Below are 27748 nucleotides of genomic sequence, written 5' to 3'. Positions count from 1 at the left end.
CCTCATTGTCGGGACACAAATGAACGATTGGCCCAAATTGGCGAGATGCCACCGAGATGACAGCCGTCAGTGCAGGTGAATAAGCTAAAGATAACGGGGAAAAAAACGACTTTTACTTCCAGGAGACAGTGTCACCTCTGAAAAGATGATATGCTTCACCGAGCTGCAGGAAGCCAACTCAATAAGTCAAGCAGATAGTTAGTCCTCATTGTCGGGACACAAATGAACGATTGGCCCAAATTGGCGAGATGCCACCAGAGTGGCCGTGTTAATGACTACTCTCTGGCTTTAGCAGCGGGGCAGTGGCTTATCTTGAGCAAACACTCATGCAAAAGACTCAACTCCACAAAGCATCTTCAAGCTTGTGGCATGGGTGTCAGTTCCTACTTCAGAGACAGAATACTGACACTTTCATGTTAAAAGGTGCTAACATTCAGACTACGCGGCCAAGTGTTTTATACTGTACCTCGCAACAAGGGACTGTACCTGCCAACAATTTCTACCTATATCTACACATACCTACCGCAACGTACCAATACCCTCGTCACCCTCTCTACAGTATATATATAAAACCATCCAAACTACCTAAATCTACCCCCCCCCTCACCCCAGCTGAAACTGTTAGGAAGATAAGAGATTTTTCTCTTTACTTGGAAAAATATATATATTCCCTCAAGCCACTACATAAATTACAACTTCTCCAGATCTCTGCTGCTCGGATGATCACTACGAGCCCCTCCACCCACCACATCAGGATAATCTTGCATCAATTCCAATGGCTCCCTGCCCAGCACTGTATGCAATTACAGAGTATAAAATACTTATTTTCAAATACACTTGTCTACCTATCTACCTACATGACTACCTCGATCTGTGTTCCTGCCTTATATTTACTGATCTATAACTGCATGCACCTATCTGCATCCCATCCAACCGTGCTTCGGTACAGTGATGTTACTGTGTTTCTACTTGAGGCAATAATAGTAAGGATGCTGATTTTCATTTCACTAGGCTATGTGGTTGTTTTTTTAACCGTTTTCCATCGTCAACATTCTTCCACACTTGCCCACGGGCGACGCCCACGCACATCCTGCCTAGTTGAGTGAATGGAGCCGGCAGCTATCGCATGTGACAAGCGAGCCATTCAAAGTCAACAAGCACCATTCATGTTGCACAGCAAGGCAAAAAAGATACACAGAGACCACCGGCAAGCTCTTCGTGAATTATTCATCAGGATCACGCTTGGATAATTAATCACACAACTAAATTTAGATGAAGGCCATGTTTTGTCGCCCTAGCCTGGACTCTCTCTCAGTGTTAATACATGGAAGTGACACCGACGTTGAGGAGGAATAAAGTGCGCCGTGCGTTAGTTGCCTTCTCCGTGCTTCTCGCTTGTCATTATGATGAATAACACGATTGGCTATTTTGAATCCCTCCGTTTTAATACCTTACAAATAGTCTCTTGTAATTCATCCGGTGAGGCCTGCAAAGGATGCTCAATTATGTTTCAATCAGTGTCACTTTACTACCTGGCCAGTTGACTACATTGTTTGCCAAAGCATATACATAAATACCAATACTTACCAACAAGCTTCCTTCCCTAAACCAACCTCCTAAGACCTACCTAGCAACATTCACAAGTCGCTATGCCGACCTTCCTAAACTGAACAACAACATGTCCTAACTAGAAATACATACATAGACTGACCTACAGCTACCAAGAACCTAGTCGACCTGCTTACCTACCTACCAATCCTACTCACCTTCGACCAGAACTATTTACCTCTTCCTAGCAACCCGTCCTTATCAACAACTTATCATACTATACCTACACTGGCCTTCCTAGACTCAGAATTCCTTATCAACAACTTATCATACTATACCTACACTGGCCTTCCTAGACTCAGAATCTTTGGAAAATATGGCCCACTTAGCAACTTCGGGTTGAGTCGGCATGTCTTTCATTAGTAGACCCCATTAAAACAAATCAAGGAATCATGCCTGAAACAGTAAAGTGCAATTTTCCTTGAAGCAGTCATCTTATGGTCACTTTGGCCTCCAACGTTTGTCTGATCACAAACAGATTGGAAACACATACACAAATGGATCTTGCTAAATTGAGATTTTGAGGTTTTGTCATTGGGCGCGGAAAGGTTTGACGTCTCGGCACAAAACACAAACGTCAGCTAATAACATTCAAATTCTGCAAAGGAGGCGCAACACTGAGCCCAATTGAAGTCATTTGTCTTCATGATTGCAAGACAGGATAAGCATGATAACAAATGTTTGCTTATTTTCTCAAACTCGACAAGCACTCCAAACGAGATCCGTCCTGTGGCGTTCCGAGCGGCAGGACACACACCAAACACGTGAATGGGAACAGCTGATGAGAATCAGCATGACGACCGTGCTGGCAATCAGTTGCCACCTGCTTGTATCTGTTTTGTCCTGCTTTATGACAACTGTGAATCACATGACTTGATCAATATCCAATAAGGCTTTGTGATCCTTGTGCGGCCCATAATCCTGTAGGAGCTGCCATATTGAGAGAGTGATAAGGGTGAGCTCGTATAGCTGTCAAATCTCTCTGTCATCATCTGCTTTGATTTGGGGGGCGGGAGGGGGGGTTGTGTGTCATATTCACCTTGCTGTTCTACTTTTGTCATTCACTGGTGCAAATTCGGGTTAGTTGGATGAAAGGCACCATTTGTCATAAAATCAACATCACTGTTTTATTGTTTTTATCTTGAGGAGGAATGTGAACGTTAGCCTGTTTGTAAGGTTCAAATTTTGTAGCGTTCTAAGGCATTTTGAGGGCTTTCGCATATACAAAAAAAAAAAAAGCCAGTCATAATTAGACCCTCTGAAAGATCAAGTCATGCCTGAAAAGAAACAAAATGAGTTTGAAGGGTGCTATTTCAAGGAGGCTTTTAAAAGTGCTAGCAGGTCAAATTGTCATTTTGAAGACTTTTACATTCACAAGGATCAAAGACATGTATCAGAGCCCTGAAATATGGCTAGTGAGCATCCACTCAGCCCACAAAGCAAGTTTCACATCGCACCATAAAATTTGGAAGGAATGTCGTATTTGGACTTACAAATAACTCTCAAGAGGTTATACCTAAAAAGAAACGGGAAGCAAGACATTTTCATTTGAAGTGAACATTTTAGGGGTAGTTTGGCCATTCATTAGAAAAATTTAGCCCTATAAGAATGTCTCCCAGCAACAACAAATTCAGAGGGCATGGACATAATGATGAGACCCACCAAAAAGTCTCGGGGACCAGAGCTTGGAAATACACATGAAATATGCCATTATGCTTTGAAGATTCAAATTCATTTTTAGCCATTAACACAAACACCCTTGAAGCCAATTTCTCCTAGCAGAAATCAATTGAACATACTGTACATATCTATTCTTGGCAGACACACACACACAAAAAAAACTATGACTGAAAACACTCAGGTGGTCTGTATGTCCTTTGCTTTGAAGTGGCCATTTCGTGTGTAATTCAGTCATTCATTCAGTGTATTGTATTCACACTAATTTTAAAAATGAGCCTCCAAATTCAGTTGAACCGAGCACAGTACACGCACAAAAAAGTCTCTACTTGCCATGCCTGAAAAACTTAGGAAGTTTGCCATTTCATTTTGAACTTGCCCTTTTAGGGGCCTTTTCCTGTAGCTATTCACTCTAATTAAAAAATTCAGTCAGCTCATCCAGTTTCGTCTGGCTACAAAAAAATTTAGCCGAGACATCGATCCTGAGAACCGCAAAAAAAGTTGCAAAAAAAAAAATCGTACAGATGCTACCAAATTTGAACCCCATATAGCTTCTAAATAGAGGTGTGACCGACCCAACATTGCATTGGGTTTCCATGATTGCATGTGTGCTGTTCATGTTGGTGACATTTGATTACTCATCATGAATCTCAGGTTTGTCAAAGGTCAGGTTTCTATCAAATACTTGATTTTAATGAAGGCCACACCTGAAAGAGATTTATAATTGCCTTGTAATATTTTCAACCGTCTCATGTTGCTAAATCAGGCTTACAGCACATAAAGACATATTTTCCCCTAGACTACCTGCTGAATTGTTCATGACAAAGTCTAGCCTCAAGATTATATTAGGCCAAACCAAAGTGTTTCGATAAACGAAGGTGATTTGAGAGAAAAATACACACAAGCAGCCTCACACAGAAATGAACGTAAACTGCTACTGAGGCTAATGAAGTTGGCGTTGGGCTTTGTTGTCTTTGGCTACAAGCCGTGGAGCTGAAAGGAATTTATTGGCTTTGAGCAGTTGGTTGAGAGGTCAGATCTATTGATTCAGTGAGGAGGGAGAGAGAGAGAGAGGTGGGATGAGAGTTCGTGAGCAAGTGAAGCAAGCAGCTCACAAGCACAAAAAAAAACATTAATGAGGTGAATGAAAGCGGGAAGGAAATGGAGCAATGTCTCACAGGTGCTGTAGCCACAGCTCCTGCCAAGTGGACACTGGTGGGACCTCATGGAGATACGTTTGGTTGGTTGCACTGGAGCTGTACACTTTCCTCTTGAACTGCTGGTAGGACTTATTTTGAAAGCAACAAAAAAAATGTTGGATTTATTTGTGTTACTCTGGACGAAACATTGGCTGGGACTTTTGGAAAAATGGAAATTAATTCAACCGTTTCATATACAAATATATATCAACTGATTTGGCAATGTTTGAAGTAAAATGAACCCACACATATTCGTGAATCAGCATTTACACAGTTGCAGAGGATCTTAAGAACCTTATGTTTTTGGGCTGGAAAACTCACCTAGTCACTGTTTTTGTGTTCAAGCAAGTACTAGACCAAGAACCACTGCAAATAGCAAAAAAATTGAAATAGTAGACGGCCCACTGATTGTTTTTAATTAGTTGCCTATCCATCCATCCATCCATCCATTTTCTGATCCGCTTATCCTCACAAGGAACGTGCTGGGGCCATTCCCAGCTGTCTTCGGACAGTAGGCAGGGGACACCCTGAACTGGTTGGCAACCCTGTACTGTTCGCCAGCCTATCGCAGGGCACACATAGATGGACAACCATCCGCGCTCACACTCACAACTAGGGACAATTTACAGTGTTCCATTAACCTGGCACGCATGTTTTTGGAATGTGGGAGGAAACCGGACGACCCGGAGAAAACCCACGTCGGCACGGGGAGAACATGTAAACTCCACACAGTAAGGCCGGAGCCAGAATCGAACCCTGCCCCTGTGTACTGTGAGGCCGACGTGCAAACCAGTTGACCACCGGTCCGCCTCGATTTAAATACATATGTACATTTAAAATAATAATAATAATATAATAATAATAATAAACTGTAGCTTTGATTACGCACAGTAATCCCTCACGTATTTACCATTCACCATTCACAACTTCATTCAGTACCAGGCGGGAAAATATTATTTGGTTGCATTACATAAAATTAAAGTGACAGGGGTCTACAACTCTGTGTCAGAAGTTGGCGGCCCCCAGCATGGGTGAACCTGAGTGAGATACATTGTTAACATGAGTCAGAAGTGGCTGCAAACCCCCTGAATTGTGGCAGATATTTACTCCTCGCAGAGAAATGCGACGCATGCAGTGTCATCTGGAAATCTTTTGCCTACATGGCTGAGAGCCAAGGCCAGGCATGGCGCTACACAAATGCTCAAAAGTGCTTAAAAATGTTCAAAATGTATTTTTTTGGGGGTTTTGTATGCCAATTAATAATATTCTTCTGTTTTTCATTCATAAAAATACCAAGCAATTTGACACTGTTTTGTCAGCTACTCTTTCACTTCTTTTAATTGGTGATTTCCATTTCTAAAGTTTCATGACCAATAGCAAGGTACTTTATGCAGGTGTAGTATCAAAGTCAGAATATTTGTATCGTGACAACACTACGGCAAACACTGTGGAATTTTGTAAGTCATTGAGCATGAGTCTCTCTGGCCCCGTTACGCCAAAAGCATTGCCAAGTGAGACCCGATATTATTCTAATCATATGGTGTGTTTATGCAGTTGAATGGAGTTACACAGCAAGTGGAGCTGCTCGTTGGTGGCCAGGGTACAGATGGTCACTCATGTTTAATCATTTCCTAAAAATAAGTCTGGCTTTCGTGATTAATGAGCTCCGCTATGTTCTACTTAGCAATTCAGTAGTTGTATCTGTTTGGAAGGACAAAAATATCAGAGACAATTCAAGAAATTGTAGTGACTGGGTTTTAATTTTACATTTTACATTCAAGTTGCTGTTGATTCTCAAATGTATTTATTTTTTTTTACATTTCATTTGATTTATCATTAACAAATGATTCCTAGATAAACTGTATCCACAAGTGCATGACAGGCTTGGTGACAGCATTATAAGGCTATGTCCATATTTTGAGGTGCAAGGTATTAGCTTTTTCCAAGCCAGGCCGCCATAATGCCAGGCATGGCATTATGAATAGAGGAATAAGTTAAAGGTGATTTAAATTTTCATTTCAGTCATTCAATATTTCAAGTGCACAATGCACCTGGTAAATGCATGATAAAGAAATATTATATTTGGCCAGGTGTTTAGTTTTCAAATGGATGGTGTCCCTGGCTGAGGAGCTGTGTTACCTGAGAAAGTTTATTTGCGGCAAAGCATTTTTGTTTTGTGGGGGTGGGGGGGTTCCCACTGAGGCATGGCTTTAATTAAAAAAAATGTATGTAATTATTCAGACAAGGCATTTAAATTTTCAATCAGAAAACATACCTAGTGATCTTTTTAGGAATAGTATTGTAAAATTATGTGATTCTTTGAGGCAATACAATTTTTATTTTATTTAAATCGTGCACAAAAAAAAGATATAATGTTGATATAATGATATAATGTTAATTTGAGGAAATGTATCTTTTCTGTACATCATGTATTTGTATAACATGAATTAAGATCAAGTATGCGATGGCGTTTAAAAAAATATTTTCATTGAGACAAGGCATGTATTTTTTCTCGGCTTATGAGGCCTGGCAATTAATTGCTATGAGACATGGCATGATGAACAGCTTTGTTTATTTGCGGCAAGGCATTTATTTTTGCAAACGGGCAAGACACGCTTGTCAATCAGTCTATGCAAGGATTTGTATAAAGACATTTTAGATCAGGCTTTTTTAGTATAATGAAGTACATGATGCACCTGCTGATGAAGAGAGAAAGGACATTATTAAAATATGTGATGATATGAGGCAAAGAAGTCATTTTCTCAAGTGAAACATGCACCTGGCTATGAATTGCGTTTTGTGAAGAATTATGTTCGCAAAGAACATGTTTATTGGCGGGAAAGCATTTTATTTGCATCGCATGTGTATCAATGTCATTTTGACCACTTGCCGCCTGTGCCCTATTTAGCGCACCAGAGAGCAGTGTGGCACGCTTAAGTGGGCCGATAAAAAGCAATGGCATCTCCTCAGTGTAAATATAATGGCGCGTTAACATTTATATTGTATGAGTGCAAAACAGGGCGCAGAATCGTTTAAATGACTCCACTAATACGCTGCAAACTGCTCTGTAACCAACCTCCAACTTGAGCACTTCAGCCTGTTTTTCCAAGCAAATTTCATTATCATGTTTTGTTCCCCTGCCATTGGCTGGCAATCAGTTCAGGGTGCACCCGCCTACTGCCCGACGACAGCTGGGATAGGCTCCAGCACGCCCGCGACCCTTGTGAGGATAAGTGGATTAGAGAATGGATGGATGGATGGATGGATGTTTTGTTCCCACTTCTCCCCAGCACAAGTTTGTAAGCTCTTGACTGGAACATAATCGCATTATTGTTGTTGTTTTATTTATTTATTTATTTATTTCATAAACGATGAAACACTGGATTAGCTGGCAGATCACATGAGTCTGTTATGAGTCTCGCTGCGAACCGAAAGGCTATCGGATGCGCACAAAAGAGCAAGCCACTCAATCTAGCGTGTTTATCGCTAATTAACACAGATTAATTGAGCCTCATTTTTTTACCAAGCAGAAGGCCATTTGTGTACTGGGGCGGTGAGGGTGGGCGTTGGTGGTGGTGGTGGTGGTGGGGGGGTTAGAGCCCCCTGAAGCCGGTGATCAAACGCTCCATCTTGTTCCTGTGAACATGTTACTCATTCCGTTACATGGAGTGCACACATGCAATCGACTCAGATATCTACAAGTCATAACAAGGTCATACAAAACCACACTGTTTCTTATCTTCTGGATTTCAATACACAAGTGAATGAAATTGAAAAGTTCTGAGGGAACTTTCCTCCAGTTCTTTTATCTTTCATGCTCATAATATATATTATACGACCAGTAACCACCAGAAGACTGCATATTCTCCGTCGAACTATTTAACGAATCCAAGGAAGATTGAGACACTGTCGTGCCGCCGTTTTCTGTGAGGTGCTGAAGAAGGTCTACTCCCTCCAAAAAGGTTCCTATTGTTTATAGTCCCAGAGCTACCCCCAGACAAGAAGGCGGCTCTGCCTAGCGCATGTGACAATGGGTGACTCCACAGTCTTAACTGGTTCCAACTAGATATGTGTGCAAGGAGTAGAGAGATTGGAAAATGCTGCGCCAGGAGGAAAACGTCACAGTGATACAATGGTCTCGTTCAAGTTACCTTTCAACTTATTTGCCAAATAGACCTAATCGACCTCAATGTACCAACCTTTTTACCCACCCCTCGTCAAATTTTCAGCAATGTGTCTAAATTGAAGAAATATTTACATTAACGAAGAATATACATAAAAGATATTCATGATACAATGATATTAAAATCTTACGGTATGATATATTTAAGATGTTAAGGCCACACTATGGTATAATTGCGATATGGGTTTCAAATTATACATATTTTTCCCAGTGTTTTTTTTCGTGATGGCCGTAGTTGACAGTCAAGATACTGTATATTGCTCCATGTCATTTGTGTAGACTGTGTAAAGTCTGATTATCAGTACGTGTTTTACGCTAGGATCCCTGTATGGACCCTGTATACGGAAAATATAATCTCACCTCGCTCTCCACCCCACCCCTTTCTTTCTCAAAATATAGAGAGAGCGATGCATACATTTATGGATGGGTGGATATCCATAAATGTAATGTAATAATACAATATTATTGTATTATTGTCACAATACAATAATATTAGGAAATGAACTTCACATCACGATAATTAGCATGTGGGAAGGTTGGAGGGAAAAAAACTCTTGTATAACATTACATAAAATATATTATATATATAAATATATCATTTTTTTAAGTTCAGATTGACCCCTCCCCCCACCCCCACCCCACCCCCACCCCCCCACCCCCCCACACACACACACAATATTGTGTGTTTGACAAAGACAGCGGATGGCCAGTCATTGTATTGCCATCTGCTCCTACTGGCTCAGCGGTGCAAAGTAGCATGCCCTATGCCATTCACGGTGCTGTGTTCGGCTCAATCGGGCAAAAAGTAATGTTTTTTGACTGAGAATGTATGCACCCCCCCCCCCCTCTTTTAATGCTGATTTATGGGAGTGATAACAGCTGGATGAATCAGACCAGGTTTTCTCTTTGGACTATTCCATTGGCTTTTGTGGATGGGGTGGTGAATATTGATGTAATATTTGAATATTATTGACGTGAACAATTGAAAACACGCAGTTTACCATACTCGATTGAGTCCAGAGGGTATGTTTACTGCCCACGGTGAGGTAAACTTCAGCTCTCGCAACTCCGCACAAGTCAGCTCGCTCGTCTAATTGGAGCCGCTAGAGTGGTACAATCATGGGTCAGTTTGCACATCATTGCCTGCCCTCCTGCCAGGCACTTGCTCACACGCACCCGTGCGTGCGCGCGCACACACACACACACACGCACACACACACACACACACACGCACACACACACACACACACAGTGGACAGCCAGCACCCGTGTTGAAGTCAAAACTATTTAGCAGCTAAATACCCGCCCCCTCGCTCACTCCTCTATGAAGTCATTAGGAAAATGAGAAATTAAATGAGTCAGTGGTAGACAGCAGTCTATGCTACGTTTGACACATGTTGTTTCCAGGATGAAATGGTTGAGTCCTGTTCGTCTACAATATTCCTATGTGAAGTACTGTACCTTGTGAGCTCATAGAAAAATGGTGTTTTTTTTAACACATTCATTTGACACATCCTAAAAGTTGTCCCGCTCCCACCTTAGATAGAATCTAAAATGGTAGAAACCTGAAACCTGTCTGACACCATCCTCCACGAATTAACAAGTATATCGAGAAATAAACAAAAACCTTTTCACGTTTATTTGGCACGTAGTGTTCCTGCTGCCCAAGAATAGAAACGGTAGAGTTTCTGTGCCTTTGGTCTGATGAAGCGGGACATAGCCAGACAATAATAACAACAACAAATGTACAGAGAGAAGAATGCATTCCAACATCACTATGACCACTATATCCAATCTTCAACAAGAAATTGGTGTCACGAACCCGCTAGGTTACCATAAAAGCTAACTACCGGTAAATTACTAACAATCCGAACCTACATGGTACCATTTCATCATCTTACATCATTTTCCTAGAATCGCACCTTGTAAATTGGGTAATTGGCTTGTTTGGTAATTGTTTGTTAGTGTTTTAATGGAAAAATCGAACGTTACATCAGAGTTTCAACTGGCAGTTTTCGGCGATTGGTTGACATCTGCTGACCCGTCCTCACGAAGCAGTCAGACTTATTGTTTCGACATGAGACATATAATCTCAAAGGTTGACTGTCAGTTGACTATCAGTTTGATTTCTGAGCTCCTCTACGAGCTATATGAGTTTTTTATGATTCACATTTTAAAAAAAACATTCATACAAAATCAAAGGCAAAATAAGGAATTATCACTACAGTGCACTGCTATTGTAGGGCTGTTGTCTTCTATATGCACACAGGTTGATGACAAAGATGTGCATCTATCAGTACAAGGACATATCTATTTTTTTCCATATCTGCATGAGTGTTATGGGATGTGGTATGAGCAAGTTGTGCATCAGTTACTACAGTGAGCAACTATTAAAAATCTGTTTTCCATTACAGTATATAAAAGAGCCTTGATGCCAAAGTTGCACATTTTTTGAAAACCTATCAGTCTTGGGGCCATATTTTTGGGCCTACGGCGCGGCTCCACTCATACCTTGTAAAGTCAACCCATGAGACTTCTTGACATTGCAAACGCAGAAATAGACTTACTGGAGTCCATGCGTATGATCAAACCACCCAAAGTATGTTCATAAGGGATTGCAAGCAGACTTGGACGGAAGATGTCAAATTGGCCTGGGCAATCACAGTCCATTGTTTTGAAAAGGGCACTTGAAGATCGCCATGATTGTTCCTGTCCGTGTGTGAGTCTGGATGGCAAATGTGCCCAACCGTTACGACTGTGACAGCACATTAGTCACTAAAGTGGACAGTTATCTAAAAGCACGTTTCTTCTCTTTGCACAAGTATTGATATCAATGTTGTGCATCAGTCACAATAGTCAAAAGCTGTCTCGAAGATAGAAAAAGGGCCGGAAAGCTCTGTAAAGCGGTGGTATGTTCCCGGTTGACACGGTGACTGCCGTTTTTATGTTGCCACGCTTTACAAAAAAGAAAGCGGTTGTAAACATTGCCGTGGGTCTTCTTTCTCCTGGCGGCTATGCTCACATATCCCCCAACACCATTCCTTCCCTTAACCAGACAGCCGTGAGGCTTTTCTCGCGCTTGGCCCCCATGTAGTTTGAGGATTTAGATAACAACTTGGCCTCTGTGCAATCAACCAATAAAAAGCCACTTGTGAAATTGGCCTGCGTCTATCTCCTCACGAAAGTTTTTTTTTCCTCCCTCTCCGACTGTGTTTGATGTGTTTCCGCGGCGCTGATCATGGCACTTAAAGTGATTCCTCTTTCACATGGTGTTAAAAAAAAGTATCCTGCACTTTCTTTACCAGGCAAATTATGGGCAAACCCTTTTTTAAGGTAGAAAAAGGAGGGGCAATCAAAGGCTCGCATTTGGATGTTTTGAGTCGGCAGCAGAGACTTTCCGGAGGAAGAGCGTGAAAGGTGGAGTAAAGCAAACTCCATGATAGGCCAGAAAAGGCGTATGAGTGAGGAAAGAAGTGCCTAGTGAAAGCAACGTGATGTTTCATCAAGCGGCAAGAAAATCAAAAGTGGCAGCGTATATTCAAAATTTATGTTGTTTTACACATGTGAGTGTTGACGTTCAGAGTTGAGTTTCCATTGCTACAGTCAACGGCAGTGACTTTTGATCGCCATTGTAATTGTCGTATGCGCACGTTGGCTGGTTGACAAAGATGTGCATCAATAATTACACCAGACAGCTATTGGAAATATAATTTATCGATATGTATCAGTCTCGATGTAAAATTTGTCTGTCCGTCACTGCGGTAACAGAGGATGAATCACAACGACAGATAGCCTTTCAAATACTGATCTCTCCTTGATAAGGAATAGAAAAATCACTGATCAGTGATTACAGTTCAAAAACTGAATTATTCCTAATGCAATCATTTTGATGGCAACTACGGTGACAGCTCATGAGTCCCGAGAGCGGACAGCTATTTAAATTTTTTTTTTTTTCTTCTGTATGCATGCGTCCGGTATCAGTGCTGTCAGTGGGCAACATTTCAAATGCTGTTCTTGTCTGTGTGTGTGATGTTCAAATTGTGTATCAGTCACTACAGTAAACAACTAATCCGAAGCTATTGTCTTGATGTCAGAGTTGCACATCCATCACTGCATCAGACAACTATTCAGAAGCATGATTCCTCCGAAATATAGCTGATAAGAGGGTGTCAATGTTGGGGATGACACCCTCGCACCCACTTGAGTCTGATGCAATAATATGCCCTCAAATATGGTCTTATTTCTCATAAAGCCATATCGTCCGGTTCATACATTTGTCTTTCTTTTTTTTGGTCTTTTACCTACATGTACTTTCGCGTCCAGATTTCTGCCATACCCACCATGCTTGACATTATTAGAAGTACCAAGAACTAAACTGAGGCTCAGAGGGGATCGAGCCTTTTCTGTTGCTGGTCCCTCTCTCTGGAATGACCTTCCACTGAACATTCGGCAAGCCTGCTCGCTGCCCATCTTCAAAACACGCCTCAAAACTCACTTGTATTCTTTGGCATTCGACTCAGCATGACTTAGATTTGTTCTTAGTTTTGCTGTTCGGTGCTTTCTACCGTCTTTATTACCGATGTGTTTTACTGTTTGTTGTGCATGTTAAATTGCTCCATGTACAGCACTTTGTATGCAGCGATGGCTGTTTGAAAGTGCTCCATAAATACAGTTGGGTTGAGTTGAATTGAGTGAATTTGTGTGCAACCACCAAAGAGTCAAGACCTACTGACGTCTGAGAGTGTCTATAAATCATTGTGCATGGAATTTGTCTGACACTTATGAATTTCATTCACTTTCATGTGAAAAATATAACATACCGGTACATTCTCATTCTTTACCTTCACCAGTGACACATGCACACCACTCCTTCTCACACACTATTTTTAAGGCTAGCGTGTGTTTGGCGTTTTTTTTTTTTTTTTGGACGGGGGGGGGGGGTTCTGTATGAAATAAATTCAATAAATGTAATTGAATCACAAGACTGTGCTGATGTTTGGACATCAATAAAAAAAGGGGTAGCTCAGCAGTACCCAATCTTCTGTGCGACACAGTCCAGGCAAGTCACTTTAACGTATTTGACGACCGACATAGAAGCAAATCAAATAAAAAGATTAAATATCTAATTCACTATTGCACCATTATGACTGTAATTATTTTAAAAGTGGAAGTTGTGTGCTTTCAAAATAATCTCCAAGCCACCAGCAGCATGTTCGAAGGGGAAAAGCTCCTTGCAGGTGAAGAACACCCTGTTGACGGCAATATTTTTTGTTAGCTAATATGATTTAATGTGCCGACATTCGGCCATCGGAGAAATGGTCGAGCAGGGGGTGTGTATACATGGGCCACCATCACACCTTGAGCAACATTTATAGATCGCTCTTTTTATCTGACATTTTTTTCATCTGAGCAGCTTTCTTAGACCCCTTGTTACTCTGCCACAAGTTATTTATATTAACTGCATATTGAAAGAATAGATATGGAATTTATCTGAATGCAAATTGGACAAGAATCTCTCTTAAGGAAAGAACATCTGATTCTCACAGTCAATAGCTGTCAAAATCATGACCTTCCCACCACAGCAAGTCAAGAATATGGTCGGAAAGGCATTGTTTATCACACCATCCACTGTCATAGTTTCATGAAATAAAATGAAAATGCAACCTTTCTGAGGAAAAGCAGTTCGGATGGATGGACGTATACTCGTCCTGCACACACACTCTTAATATAAGCAGGAACAAACCAAAGTAAAAAGCAACATTTAGAACTCTGAGGAATGAAGAGATTTTTGTGTTTTGAATTGAATGAACCATAGATCACAGGATACAAAATGTCACTTGCCGGTTGCAATTGATCACTGTTTGGCTGTGGGCAAGAGAATCAGTGCATGAGAGAAGTAGATATGCGATTGTACACAAAAGCAAAGACAATGGCATGATCTTTCACAAGGATCAGCAACCTCAAATTGTCAAAGAGCCATTTTGGCTATCTATTCCTGAAAAAAAAAATCTGGCAGCCACAAAACCCCTTTGACAGCAAAAGTGAAGTTAACCATAAAATTAAAACACAAAAAAACGGTGGGTAGTATTCATGAAATCAATTAACTGCTACCGGGAATGTGAGAATTCATTTCTGCATGGAACAAAAATATTTAGAAGGTGCTTGGTTGAAGCTTACTTTCAAATAAAATTGTTGATGTCTATTTCAGGATTAATTTAAAATTAAAATGATTTAACAGACAGCCACAGCCAATCGATGAACAGAAGCCACTTTCGGCTCGGGAGCCACAGGTTGCGGACCTCTGATTGAAATTAAGCTCAGCAAAACGTGGCTTTTTACTTAGACTTGTTTCTGCTTGTTATATGTGTGATGGCCATTGTTCTGGATATGTGTGAATTTTATTTTATGAAACCCTGAATGTGGATTTTATGATTGATGAAGCATGATGCCATACACGGGTACCCCTGGCCGCCCCTCACTGAGATGTCACCCTGCCCACCACACTGAAAAATGTCCAGCTATTTGTGCTAGGGATACATTATGGCTGTTGGCAGTGAGTGAGTGTTGGCGATTGTTATGGGCCAGATGTTATCCTGCACCGGCAGCCCAAGTCAGCTGTCACCAAACTATCACCTGACAGTTAACTGAATCAAAATTTGCAAAATGATGTATCACCTTCACTATATTTCAACCTGTGGAGTGCGAAAGAGGAAATGTGTTCAAGCCCACGGGGGAAATGCTGGCAGTATGGGTGCAAGACCAGTTATGACAGGGAACATCCACATTTTAAGGTTGCTCCACCCAGTTTGCGTGCCTGGCATGAGGTTGCGTAAATGACATGCTTGAGTGGACAGAAGAATGCTGCACACTTTTTCTGACTCAAGCACATGGGAGAATATGGCCAATAGTAAATGAATATGGCCTGGCTTCACAGGCACGAAGAAGACAAAGAAGAAGGAGGGGCGATTGATGCATTAATTTCCCGGTGTAACAACAAAATAACGGGCCGTGGCAAGGCGCACTTGTTAAATCCTAATTTCATTTTAATGAGGCTTACATCTGGTAATGATGCTGCCGGGAAGAGAGAGATGTTATTAACTCGCAGGTTAGTCGGCCCGCGTGCAATTAGCCCACCTTCTACGAAAAAAGAGCGTCGGCTGGCTATCAAACGGGTTGCTAATGAGCGAGAAGAGCAACATGAGCCATCTTGTCACCATAGGAAACCCAAATTACCTCAGCGATATCCACAAAAATGTGTTTGGTAACAGCAGAAAACGCGGTACAAAGCTGAAAACGATGCAGTCAACCTTCTATATAACCTTCGGGGGGTGGCGAGGAAGCCTTGACGTGAATTGCAAAACTATAATATGGACACCCTTGTACAAAAAGTTGGTCTAACCCAAGGGTCCAAGCCTTATCATAAAAAGCTAATTAGTGACTGACTAGTGAGTGCGCCAAATAGTTTCCGTTGTGTTCCACAAGATTATTCATGAGTAGGATCAGTGGGTGTTTACGGTACTTAGATCCCTATTCCACTCTGATCACTCCTGTTGTCGAATGAATACCTCCGGGGACTGCGTCAATCAAAAATGAGCGCTCTTGTCTTTGTCAAGGCAAAATGTTTGTTGCAGTTTTAGTCATGGCTGGTGCCTGAGTGCACAAGTGTCCATAAGTACCTGTCCAGTGAGTAAAAATAGTGCATACAAATGTGCTTTCTTTCCACCCTCCATACATCCATTCATCTTCTGATCCGCTTGTCCTCACAAGAGTCGTGGGCCGTGCTGGATCCTATGCCAGCCGTCTTCGGGCAGTAGGACACCCTGAACCGGTTGCCAGCCAATCACAGGGCACACATAGACAAACAACCAACCACACTCACACTCCCACCGAGGGACAATTAGGAGTGTTCCATTAACCTGCCACACATGTTTTTGGAATGTAGGAGGAAACCGGAGTACCCGGAGAAAACCCACGCAGGCACAGGGAGAACATACACCCTCCACACTGAAAGACCGGGGCTGGAATCAAACCCCACGCCTCAACACTGTGAGGTGGACGTGCTTACAAATCGACCACCGTGCCACCCAATACATTTCAAACGGCCGTCCATTATGCCCTGGTCCCCATCCCCCAGTGAATAGTGGGTGTCAACGGTATTATTAAACTAATGCTTAGTATGAAGTGGACTGTGCGGCTCACAACCTCACAAAAGAGATTATTACCTCCTCCAACCACAATTGTAACTGTTGGACCTATTACTACACAGCAAAGACTTTAATCACAAGCCAAGATCTGTGAAATTGTTCGGAGAGACGGTACTAAGAAACCATTTAAGTCTCCATTCTGCAGAATGCTATTCACCTAAGCCACCCCACCCCCACCCTTGCCTCAGATTGCAAGTGGTAGAGTCCTGTCTGTCCAAGAATTACATCAGCTTTTATCTGAGGCAAGAAAAAGCCTGGCATTTTTTTTCTTCAATTCACCCCCAAAGCCACTTTCCCTTGGCAAAATGGAATTTTGTAGACAATGTCCATCATGATTAGACCCTCAGAAAAGTCTCAAGAATCCATGCACACAGCAGACGGTGTTTTTTAATGTAATTTTGAACATTTATAAGCAGTTATACAGTACATTTACTGCTAATAGAAGTGATCAATTGTGTCTACTTTTGGAGCAATGTGTAACTCAATATTTCATGTGTCTGTCAGTGCGACGAATTGGAATCGTGATTTTGAGTTTGGAAATGTTGAAAACGTTATGAACAAATGATTTATGTGCAGAAGAGCAAGGTGTGTATACAATTACATTGTGAAAGAACACTGAATGCACCATGTTACATGCATAGCCAGTGTCTTGCCAGCACGATTCTGCCGTCCGTTAGTAGCCTTCAAGCTATTTAATGACACCCCAGTTGGAGCTCACTGTAAAACTCAACACACAACAAAAAGAATTGCACAAATTTGTACTTGAATACAAAACAAGTTTCGATTTTCAGAACATTGCTGTCATGTTTCGGGCAAGCCGAATAAAGTTGTGATCCCAAAAGCGAAAACACGACGAGGTCTATAGCAAAGCAGTCTATGAGCAAGGAAGCAGCAAGGCAAAGGCAATACTCCGACAACAGGGGCACAGCAGAGGGGTCCTTAAATACAGATTGCACTAATCATAGATTGGCAGCAGGTGTGCACAGAAGTCCGCTCATGCCACCTGCTGGCCAGACTGAAAACAGAACCGTGACAATTCCTAGCCGCTCATGCTAAACTATATGTAATATCCCTTTGAAATGGTAACGGGAAATTAGCAACAACTCCAGGAGTGATATTCCATCAAACAATGAATATTCATACACAAACTCTGTTGGGGTTTTTTTCCTGCTCTATTCTACTTTTCACATCTAAGATATCGGTGCGCTGGATAGCTAAGCACCAGGTTTACTGTTCTGTCTCCCTCGATTGGTCATTGTTTAGTTTACGTTCTTCTGGACGGGTTGTAACGGGGAAAGTAAATTCCTTGTGTGTTTACATACTTGGTCAATAAATTGGATTCTGATTCTGATTCAAGCCAAGATAAGGCAATGATTACAAAGTAGGGATTGTTACCTGTGTTAGGGTTAAAAAAAAAAAGATTCAAGACAGGGTTAGGGTTTCAAGCCTGGTTTGGGGCGTCAAATTCATTTTCACTTTCATTAACCACAAAGCATTGTACCATCAGTTTTGTTTCAGAGCTCGTCAAGTTGCTTTGCTTAATGAAGTGAGAAGTTTTCCATCTTAGATGTCGGAAAAAAAAAGTGTCTGAACTTTTAAAGACCCTCTTGCACATTTGTTTGTACTTTTACAAGTCAGCAGTGACAGCGAGCTGGCCATATGGAGCCCTGCTAACTACTGCAATAAAAAAATACACGGTAAGCCGCTCAGACACGTTGCGGATTTAATTTAAATAATCAGACAGGAATGGCAAAATACTAAAGTTGATCTTCCAGTGACTATGTTAGGCAAGGAAAGAATAGGGGGTTCAAGCCGGGGGTTTTAAATGACGGTTTCAACTTTCAAGCCTTGGTTAGTTTCTCCATTACGATATGAAGCCAAAGTTAGAGCTTCAAATTAGCGTGTCCAAACAGGATTAGGCTTTCAACATAGAGGTTAAAGACTGCATTGGGGTTGCAGTTTGGGATTTCAAGCTATGGTTAGAGTTTCTAGTCAGGGCTCGGGTTTCAAAGTAGGGTTTCAACCCAGGGCTTTGGTTGGAAAGTAGGCTGTAAAGACAGCCATAGTGTTTTCAAGTAGGTTTTCAAGACAGCGGAAAGATTTCAATGTCGGCTTTCAAGCCTGGGTCAGAAATTGAGATTTAAGTTGCGTGTAAAAGTAGGGTTTGAGGCCAAGTTAGGGTTTCAAATTAGTGTTATGCTCGGGTTACAAGTTGCTGTTTCAAGTTTTGGGAAAGGGCTTAGAAATAGGTTTTCAACTCAGCCCAAGCCAGGGTTCATAAGTAGGGTTTCAAGATCGGGTTAGTGTTTTTCATGAATGTTCGCGTTTCAAGTGAGGTCTTCAAGGCAAGATTAGGCTGTCAAAAATGGTGTTTGTTGATGGTGCTATGATTCGAAATAAGCGATAGGGTGTCAAAGTGGGATTTGAGGCCAGGGTTAGGGTTTCACATTTGAGTTTGAAATGAAGCCTGCATTGAGGTTTCAAGCTATGGTTGGAGTTACAATTTCAAAAGTAGGGCTGCACTCCAGGGCTGGGATTCAAAGTCAGGGCTTCAAGATGGGCTAAGTGTTTCCTGTTAGTGTCAGAGTTTTAAGTTTGACAGGAATGGCAAAATACTAAAGTTGATCTTCCAGTGACTATGTTAGGCAAGGAAAGAATAGGGGGTTCAAGCCGGGGGTTTTAAATGACGGTTTCAACTTTCAAGCCTTGGTTAGTTTCTCCATTACGATATGAAGCCAAAGTTAGAGCTAAGATGTGAAAGTATGGATCACAAGCTAGGGTTAGGGTTTGAAATTAGGGAAAGCTATGGTTACAATTTGGTCTTCAAGGCAAGATTAGGATTTCACATCATGGTTAGGGTTGCTTAGTAGGGTCTCAAGCCAGTGTTTGAGTTTTTCTTGTTAGTGAATGTTTAAAATGTCATCTCAACACTTGAGCTGTAAATGACATGTTCCTTTGCACGCATTGCTGTGTTTTCGTTGTATTTGTCTCTAATCCAGTGTTCTGTTCTTCTTCTTTCATGAGCGCGCTTGTCTCGATGTAGCAGCGGCCCCCTCAGGGAGGAAAAATGGAGATGATTCTCGCTCGCTGTTTAATTTTAGAACTGGCCGTGACACAGCCAATTAAGCAGGGATGCTAGCCGCCATCTTTGCAACATGTCAGCAGCTCCGCTCCATTTGTGGTGTGCAAAAAGCGATGAATATTAAGATTTTTTTTTTAATGATGTATTTTTAAAGCCAAGAAGAAGAAGAATGTTAAATGTGTGAGCCAAGCACTTTCCATTTTGTTTATTTTCATTTCATGCAGAGTGGAGTGGGTCAAGCGCTGATTACCAAAAAGGCCTTCTAATCTTTTTTGGCTGTGTAATAGTGTTTAGCAGCCGGCGTGGAAAATCACCATGCGAAAATGCAACATGTTTATACGGGCGTCGACTTGAACTTGTGAGGAGCTGCATAACGTTCGGTTTCCCAGCATCGTTTTAAGTGCTCTCATGTCTCTGGACGAGTAAGAACCAGCGTTTCAAGACTGGTTTATGGTTTGGAAGTAGACCTTCAAGCTAGGGTTAAGCTTTCAAAAAAGACTTTCAAGACACAGTCTAAGTTCCAAGTTAGAGTTTCAAGCAGGGTTAGGGTATCAAGAAAGGTTTGGCTTTTAAACTAGGGTTTTGAGTCAAGCCTATGGTTTCAAGTTTGGGTCAGCCATTCACATTTCAATGCGGGGTAAAGGTTTTAAATTCGCAAGATTAGAGTTTCTAGCACGGTTTGGCATTTTAATCAGAGTTTGAAATCAAAGTTAGCGTTTCAAATTAGTATGCCAACTCAGGGTTTGGGCTACAAATTTGGTTAGGGTTTCAAATTTGGATTTTCAGACAGGGTTAGGGTTACAAATTTGAATTTTTAATGCAGAGGTGGAATTTCAAATGAGTAAGGTTCGTTATTTAAATCTGAGTTTGGGTCAGGTTTAGGGGTTGAAAGAAGGCTCTTAAGACATAGCCGGGGTTTCTAAGTAGGGTTTCAAGCCAAGGTTTGGGTATTACGCCTTGGTTCAAGTTTTAAATAGACGTTTCAGGCCAGAGTTAGGGCTTCAAGTAAAGTTTGGCTTTGAAATTCAAGTGTCAAGACAAATAAAATTTGTAAGACGGAGTGGATTTTCAAATTGCGGTTCTAAGACAGGTGTAGTGTTTTAAAATCAAGCCTTAGCCAAAAAAAGAAACAAAATGAACAAAAATTGTCAAATGGTTTAATGCGACTGACTCTTGGCTTTTCCTTCCTTTCAGACCACGTGTGCTTTTTTTCCCTAATATGTTTTACTTCCTTCTCGCCTTTGTGTTTATCTTTTATTTCGTCTTTGACTGTCATCCTAATAAGTGTGTTCAAAATTTTTTTTTGGGGGGTGGGGGGAGGGGGCGGGGGATCCATCCAAAAGTCCTGCTTTTGTTTTTAAGTTTTTGTATGCTTGTCAAGAGACAGTTTGTATGTGCAATCATCACACGTATTTTTCTCTACATGCATTCATTTTGAAGCTATCGCTCTGAATTATTAACGCAATGACTAATTATAGGCCCATGCCACCGTAGCAACCGAGCCCGCAGAGAAAAAAAAACACCCCATCGGCGCAGTGTTGGCCACTGTTTTGTGCCTTGTGTGACACCTCAGTTGCCACTATGTTTTTCTCCGTTTTTACCTGTCATTAACCATTTCATTATGCGTTGGTCTCTATTCTATACAGTGTGTAAATACTCCACTAAAGAATTATCTTGTAAACAGAATAAATGGACGAAATGAAAAATGCATATCTGATATACCACATTTTACACCTTTTCACACGCAATATCTGATTTATGCGCCTAAAAGCAACAATCAGCTCGTATCACCTGCAGAGAGGTTTAATCTTTCATGTTTTTACTCAACAAATAACAACCACGTTAAATATTTAGCGCTCATTTTGTCTCAGAGAGGGTGTGCGCTTGGTGTTGCCTAAACTGGTCAAATTTGAGTCTGTTTTTTTTTTTTTTTTTGCAACTAAACATTATCGTCCATGAAAACGAGTCTCTTGTCGTGTGCTTTTTCCAATAAGTTATTCCTCCAGTTGACCATTATGCATAAACGCTCGCCTCATAACGCTGAAGTTTCTCCCCTGCAGCCTGCAAATGTAACTTGCCAGCTTTTTTTTTTAATTTGTTTTTTTTTAACTCTTCCTTCCAAAACCTGACATCATCAGCATCTCTTTATGGTCATTACACTATTATTGAATGACGACAGTGCAATGTTTAAATGTTTCCAACCCCTGATACCATGCATTGCAATTCCATTCCCTGTCATATATTATTATTTTCCTTTGGTACAGCCTTGTTTCCAAATTGACTCTTGTTGTATCCCTTAAAAATTGTAAGCAAAACGGCAGATCATTACCAAGTGGGGCCCGGGGGGGTGGGGGACTGGGGTTGCAAAGAAAATGAAGCTTGTTGGAAATTGCACTCATTTTATGAAAAAATAAAAAAAACAAATTCGATTTACCATAATATAGCCATTTATTTCTATGATGACTGCAAAATATGTATTCTTATTGAACGCACATATGATGTCAAAATAGTAGTAAGACGTTGACTTGCACAGCCGCGTTGTTCTCTTTGTTTTGCATTCCTTAAAAAAATATATATCACACTGAATTCAGACCAGACTTTTTTCTCACATTTTTCTTTATTTTAATGCTCTGATTCTAAAATGTCTAATATTTCTTCAACACAAAATATTGCCCCATTGTTCATTTGTGAAAAAAATAGTGATGGAAATTGTACCCAACTGAATTAAAAATAGACAAACTTTATTTTGCCGCATCCCAATATGGTGCTGTCTTGTGCTTTTCCCATATATTTTGATGTTATAGCCTCATTCCATCATGAGTGAAAACCAGTTCATAAACATTTTAGCCAAACTCTTAATTAATCATCACTAATCAAAACACTGAGCTTAAATGTGGCAATATTATGTGTAAAGTCTATATTGTAAAAAATGTGCACGTTACATAACGATTGCATTGATTGTGGTCAATTAAAATGTGTTCGCCCAGTGATACCTCTCAGTGGTTTCTTAATTTCTCATTCATGCTGTAGGAAATACTTGCAGTCACAATGCAGGCTGAAATTGTGCATTGTAAAGTAAATATCCAACATGAGTCACTCAATGTTTTTGTGTTGTCTTGGTCTTATTTTTCAGAGCTGTGACAGAATGGTGGACTGCTTGAGCAAAGTCATGCTGCACACCGTCATCTCATGCTGGCAGCCAGTCCTGGGACTGGCTCTGCTGGCCATCTTTGTGGGATCCTCCCTGGGCTGCCCCTCCCGCTGCGAGTGCTCGGCACAGACCAAGGCTGTGGTGTGCCACCGCAAGCGCATGCCCACCATCCCCGACGGCATCCCGGGCGAGACCAGGATCCTGGACCTGAGTAAAAACAAGTTGACCATGATCAACCCGGACGATTTTGTCGCCTTCGCAGGCCTGGAGGAACTGGACCTGAGCGGGAATCTAATCAGCTACGTGGAACCGGGTGCCTTCAATGCTCTATTTGGCATGCACTCTCTCAGCCTGAAGAGCAACCGGATTAAGCTTATCCCTCTTGGCGTCTTCTCAGGCCTGGTCAACCTCACCCGGCTGGACGTGAGCGACAATAAGATCGTCATACTCCTGGACTACATGTTCCAGGACTTGCACAATCTCAAGTTTTTGGAGGTGGGCGACAACGACCTGGTTTACATCTCGCACCGCGCATTCAGCGGACTTCTGAGCCTAGAGACGCTGGCACTGGAGAGGTGCAACCTCACCGTGGTGCCCTCTGAAGCCCTCTCACACCTCCACAACCTGGTCAGCCTGCACCTGCGATACCTCAGCATCAGCACTTTGCATCCATACTCCTTCAAAAAGCTGTTCCGGCTGCGCCACTTGGAGATCGATAACTGGCCCTCACTGGACCACATCCCGGCAAACACCCTGCATGGCCTCAACCTCACCACCCTATCCATCACCAACACTAACCTGTCATCCTTCCCCTACCAGGCCTTGAAGCACCTGCCCTACCTGACACACCTCAACCTGTCCTACAACCGCATCCGACACATTGAAGGCGGAATGTTAATGGACCTGGTTCGCCTTCAGGTATTTCACTTGGTCGGCGCTCAGCTCACCGCCATCGAACCCTACGCCTTCCAGGGCCTTCGGGGGCTGAAGGTGCTCAACGTTTCTCACAACCGGCTGGACACGCTGGAGAAGGGAGTGTTCCATTCCCCAGAAGCTTTGGAGGTCCTCCTCATTGACAACAACCCGCTAGTGTGCGACTGCCGCCTCATGTGGATCTTACAGAAAAGGCACTCCATCTTGTTTGGAGATTCCCAGCCGGAGTGCAACACGCCTGAGGGGATCCGAGGCAGGCCTTTCCAGGAGTTTAAGGAAAGCCTGCTCTCCTACTATGTGACCTGCACCAAACCGAAAATCCGTGAGAACAAAACGCAAACCGTGACAGTGGATGAGGGCCATTACGCTCTGCTGCACTGCAGCGCCGAGGGGACGCCGAGGCCCACCGTGTCCTGGGTTTCCCCGCGGCGGCGAGTCCTGACGGCCAGGAGCCAGGGCAGAGTGACGGTGTACAACAACGGCACCCTGGAGATCAAGTCGGCCGAGATTCAAGACGGTGGCGTCTACCTCTGCCTCGCCTCCAACACGGCCGGAAATGACACCCTGATGACATCGCTGGCCGTCAAGAGTCTGGGCTCCCTGTACGCCAACAGGACCCAGTATTACACGGACTCCAGCAACACCACGACCAACGGGACCGCCAACGTCACCCTGGGCTTGGACCTAAAGACCATTTTGGTGTCGACGGCCATGGGTTGCTTCACTTTCCTCGGGATGGTCTTGTTTTGTTTCCTGCTCCTGTTCGTCTGGAGCAGGGGCAAAGGAAAACATAAAAACAATATCGACGTGGAATATGTGCCTCGATCCAAGTCCAACGGCACCAATGTGGACTCGGCCGATGTCCAGGCCGGTCCTCATCGTTTCAACATGAAAATGATGTGACTTGTTTTGTAGAAAAAAATTCTGGATCACCTGTGTAAAATAACCCAAAGTACATTCTATTTTTTTTCACACAGAACCACAGCTGACAGACAAGTGGTGGCACAAGACTTTGGGATAGGAGAAAACGAGCGGGACCTTGAATACAATACTTGTAAGGATGTCGGAATTGCTTCAGGTCAGACGGGAAGTGAACAGTTTCCAGGGAAATAAGTGTCATTGATCAGCTTGTTGAGATTTCTATGCCCTCTCCTGAAAAAAAACAGAATGCCATTCGACGTGTCTCGGTTGGATCTTCTGGACTTGGCCGAACCGTGTACAGTCTCAATTTGTATCTTATGCTAAAAATAACCTTTGTTGAGTCTTGCGCTACATGCTTTGTCACCCATCCAATCAACCAATGACGGCAACCATCGCTTCCTCTGTTCAATACTTTTGCCCATGTGTACCTAATGCTTTGTTGTTATGTACACCTACTGTATGTACATATTCATTAAAAAATACTCATGGCAATATTCATGGGATGCATTAGCCAAAAGTGATATAAACCTATACTGTATGTTCAGCAAAAAAAAAAAATAGTAATAATATTAATGTTAATAACAAACACAACTTGGGGAAAAAAAACATTTGAGACTTTTGAAGTTTCCATAGATTCAGGAAGGGCTTCTATGGGTGATGATGTGTCCCTGCTCCCTAACGATTGACTCAGAAATAAGACATATGAATAAATAGATATTTATCAAAGGAAATATTTTATTTATTAAAATGTTGGTCAAAGATCTATCCTGGACTGCTGTCTGTTGTCCAGTATAATTTCTGAACTTTCCCTTGGTGAACCTGAACCACCGTTTTGTCCGACTTGAGTGTCTTTCTATTCCTTTGAAGTGTACCTTTTTGGCTCATGTGTCAACTTTTTGGCCCGTGTGTCAACTTTTTGCTACAGTGATATTTGCATTGTTTCTTTATTCTTTCCCCTGTAGAAAAAAATGGACTTTGTTGTGGTAGTTCTTCATTTTCTTGTTGAATCATTTAGATTGTGACAATTTCAAAAAACATTAAAAATATATATATATATATATGTATGTGGAATAAATGCAGTTGTATTTGTACCTGTGGCTGAAGTCAGCTTTATTCATGAGACAAAGTAGCTATCCTATCATTGAGAAGTCGCAAATAGCTTGGATCAAAATTCAAATAACTCTTCCAGTGGTGCCTTGAGAATATGACCGAAGTGATGAGCATGCCATGAGCATCCATTTCAACCCTTCCCAAAACACACCCAAATGTGTTTTTTATTGTCAAGTGTCATTTATTTATACAGCCCTTAGTCAGAAGCCGTCTTGAAGGGCTTAACATGCCCACAGTTGACAAGTGATCAGTGATCCTTCACTGAAAAATAACAATTGGTATCTGTATCTTTTTTCATTTTATTATGAGATAGGACAATATTTTGCAGGTAAAGTCCGCAAGCTAGATATTTGTGTGAGTAAAATAGTGGAGTCCAATTTGAAACAGTGATGTATTTTAATCTCTCCTTGATCCGATGGCATAATCCAACAAAGGTGAAGGAAAGGTGGCATAACGGTTAGGAGATTAGACATTCCGAATAGGTCCATTGATCCTCCACTGCAAGGAAACCAACGTGAATTAATTATAGGCGGATCATTTGCCGCTGCCATCAAGCATTGGGTATCTGAAGCGCATTTGTGTCATGAATTTTTGCTTGTACTGTATCTTAAAAAATTGGCTCTGTGGTGGCTCAAAGAAAAGATGTAAATTTCCCCATTGTGGGACGAATAAAGGATATCTTATCTTATCTTATCTTAAATCATACGTTAAGGATCTACTGTATTTGATTATTGGATTTTTTTTAACCTTAAGAGTTGTTTTGCATGAAAATAAAAATAAAATAAAATAGATTGTTTGGATTTAAATTGATTATAAAAACATTCAAGAAAATAGATTTTTATAAGTGGCATTAAATTGATTTGTACTAATTGTGATGTGTTTGAGACCTTAAAAAATATGTACTTTTTAAACCAATTTAAAGTTTTTCTTGAAAATTTTAATTGACTGTGGATATTTTAAAAATGTCAACTGGAATTGATTTGGGTCCAAATAATAAATACACTTGTATATTGTGGCTGTGACTTGTGTTCACACGTGTTCACACACAAAAGTTAACACTTTGTTTTATGTACATTGGCATTTTTGTTACTGTGAGTTCCACAAGAGGGTGCTAATATTACCTCTGTGACTGACATAGTTCACATCAACAACCAAAACAACTTTTTACTTAAGAACCAGAGTTGAGCACTGAATACGTCTGTACTTCTGTTTAACTAAGGAGTGTGTGCTGCCGGAGGAATGAAAGTCAAAGTGAACGTTGGAACCATTTTGTGGTCCTGCAGTGTTTCACCACCTGGATTGACTTTGAATGGGAAATGATAAACAGGAAAGATAAAGTCGTACCAGTGATCTGCTTTGTTAAAGATCGATGGACCCATGTTTGCTGTGGCGAGGACAAGCGAGAAAACTGGACTCAGGTCGTCAAACGCCATCCATCCTCATTCGACGACCCGACGGCGCTTCACTTCACGACTCGTCCAACTCTCGTTTTTCTTGTATTTCCAAGGTCTCCGTTGACGCTGGGGGCCTTTGGGCATAAAAGTGGTGACGTTTGTTACACGCTGTGACGCATCTCAAGCACTGTCGTGTTATTACTCACCTGAAGGTCGGCTTGTTTGAGTGTCGTGGCTGAGTTTGAAGAGCAGAAAAGAAATTGCCAAAACATGAACTGGAGCAGTT

At 41.7% G+C, this 27748-nt stretch overlaps 1 protein-coding gene across 1 annotated transcript in view; it reads left to right on the top strand.

The window, feature by feature from the left end:
* Positions 1 to 26049, top strand: part of lingo2 (leucine rich repeat and Ig domain containing 2) — a 210572-nt gene extending 184523 nt beyond the window's left edge. Inside the window, exon 5 of the mRNA XM_052064755.1 lies at positions 23087 to 26049. Coding sequence (XP_051920715.1) covers positions 23099 to 24940 — 1842 coding nt within the window. The 5' untranslated portion in view covers positions 23087 to 23098 and the 3' untranslated portion in view covers positions 24941 to 26049. The remainder of the gene's footprint in view (positions 1 to 23086) is intronic.
* The last annotated feature ends 1699 nt before the right edge of the window (positions 26050 to 27748 follow it).

Source organism: Hippocampus zosterae, chromosome 1 (genome assembly GCF_025434085.1).
Source record: "Hippocampus zosterae strain Florida chromosome 1, ASM2543408v3, whole genome shotgun sequence".
NCBI lineage: Eukaryota > Metazoa > Chordata > Actinopteri > Syngnathiformes > Syngnathidae > Hippocampus > Hippocampus zosterae.
Note: the sequence above shows the minus strand (reverse complement) of the source record. Positions and strands in the feature narration are given on the sequence as shown.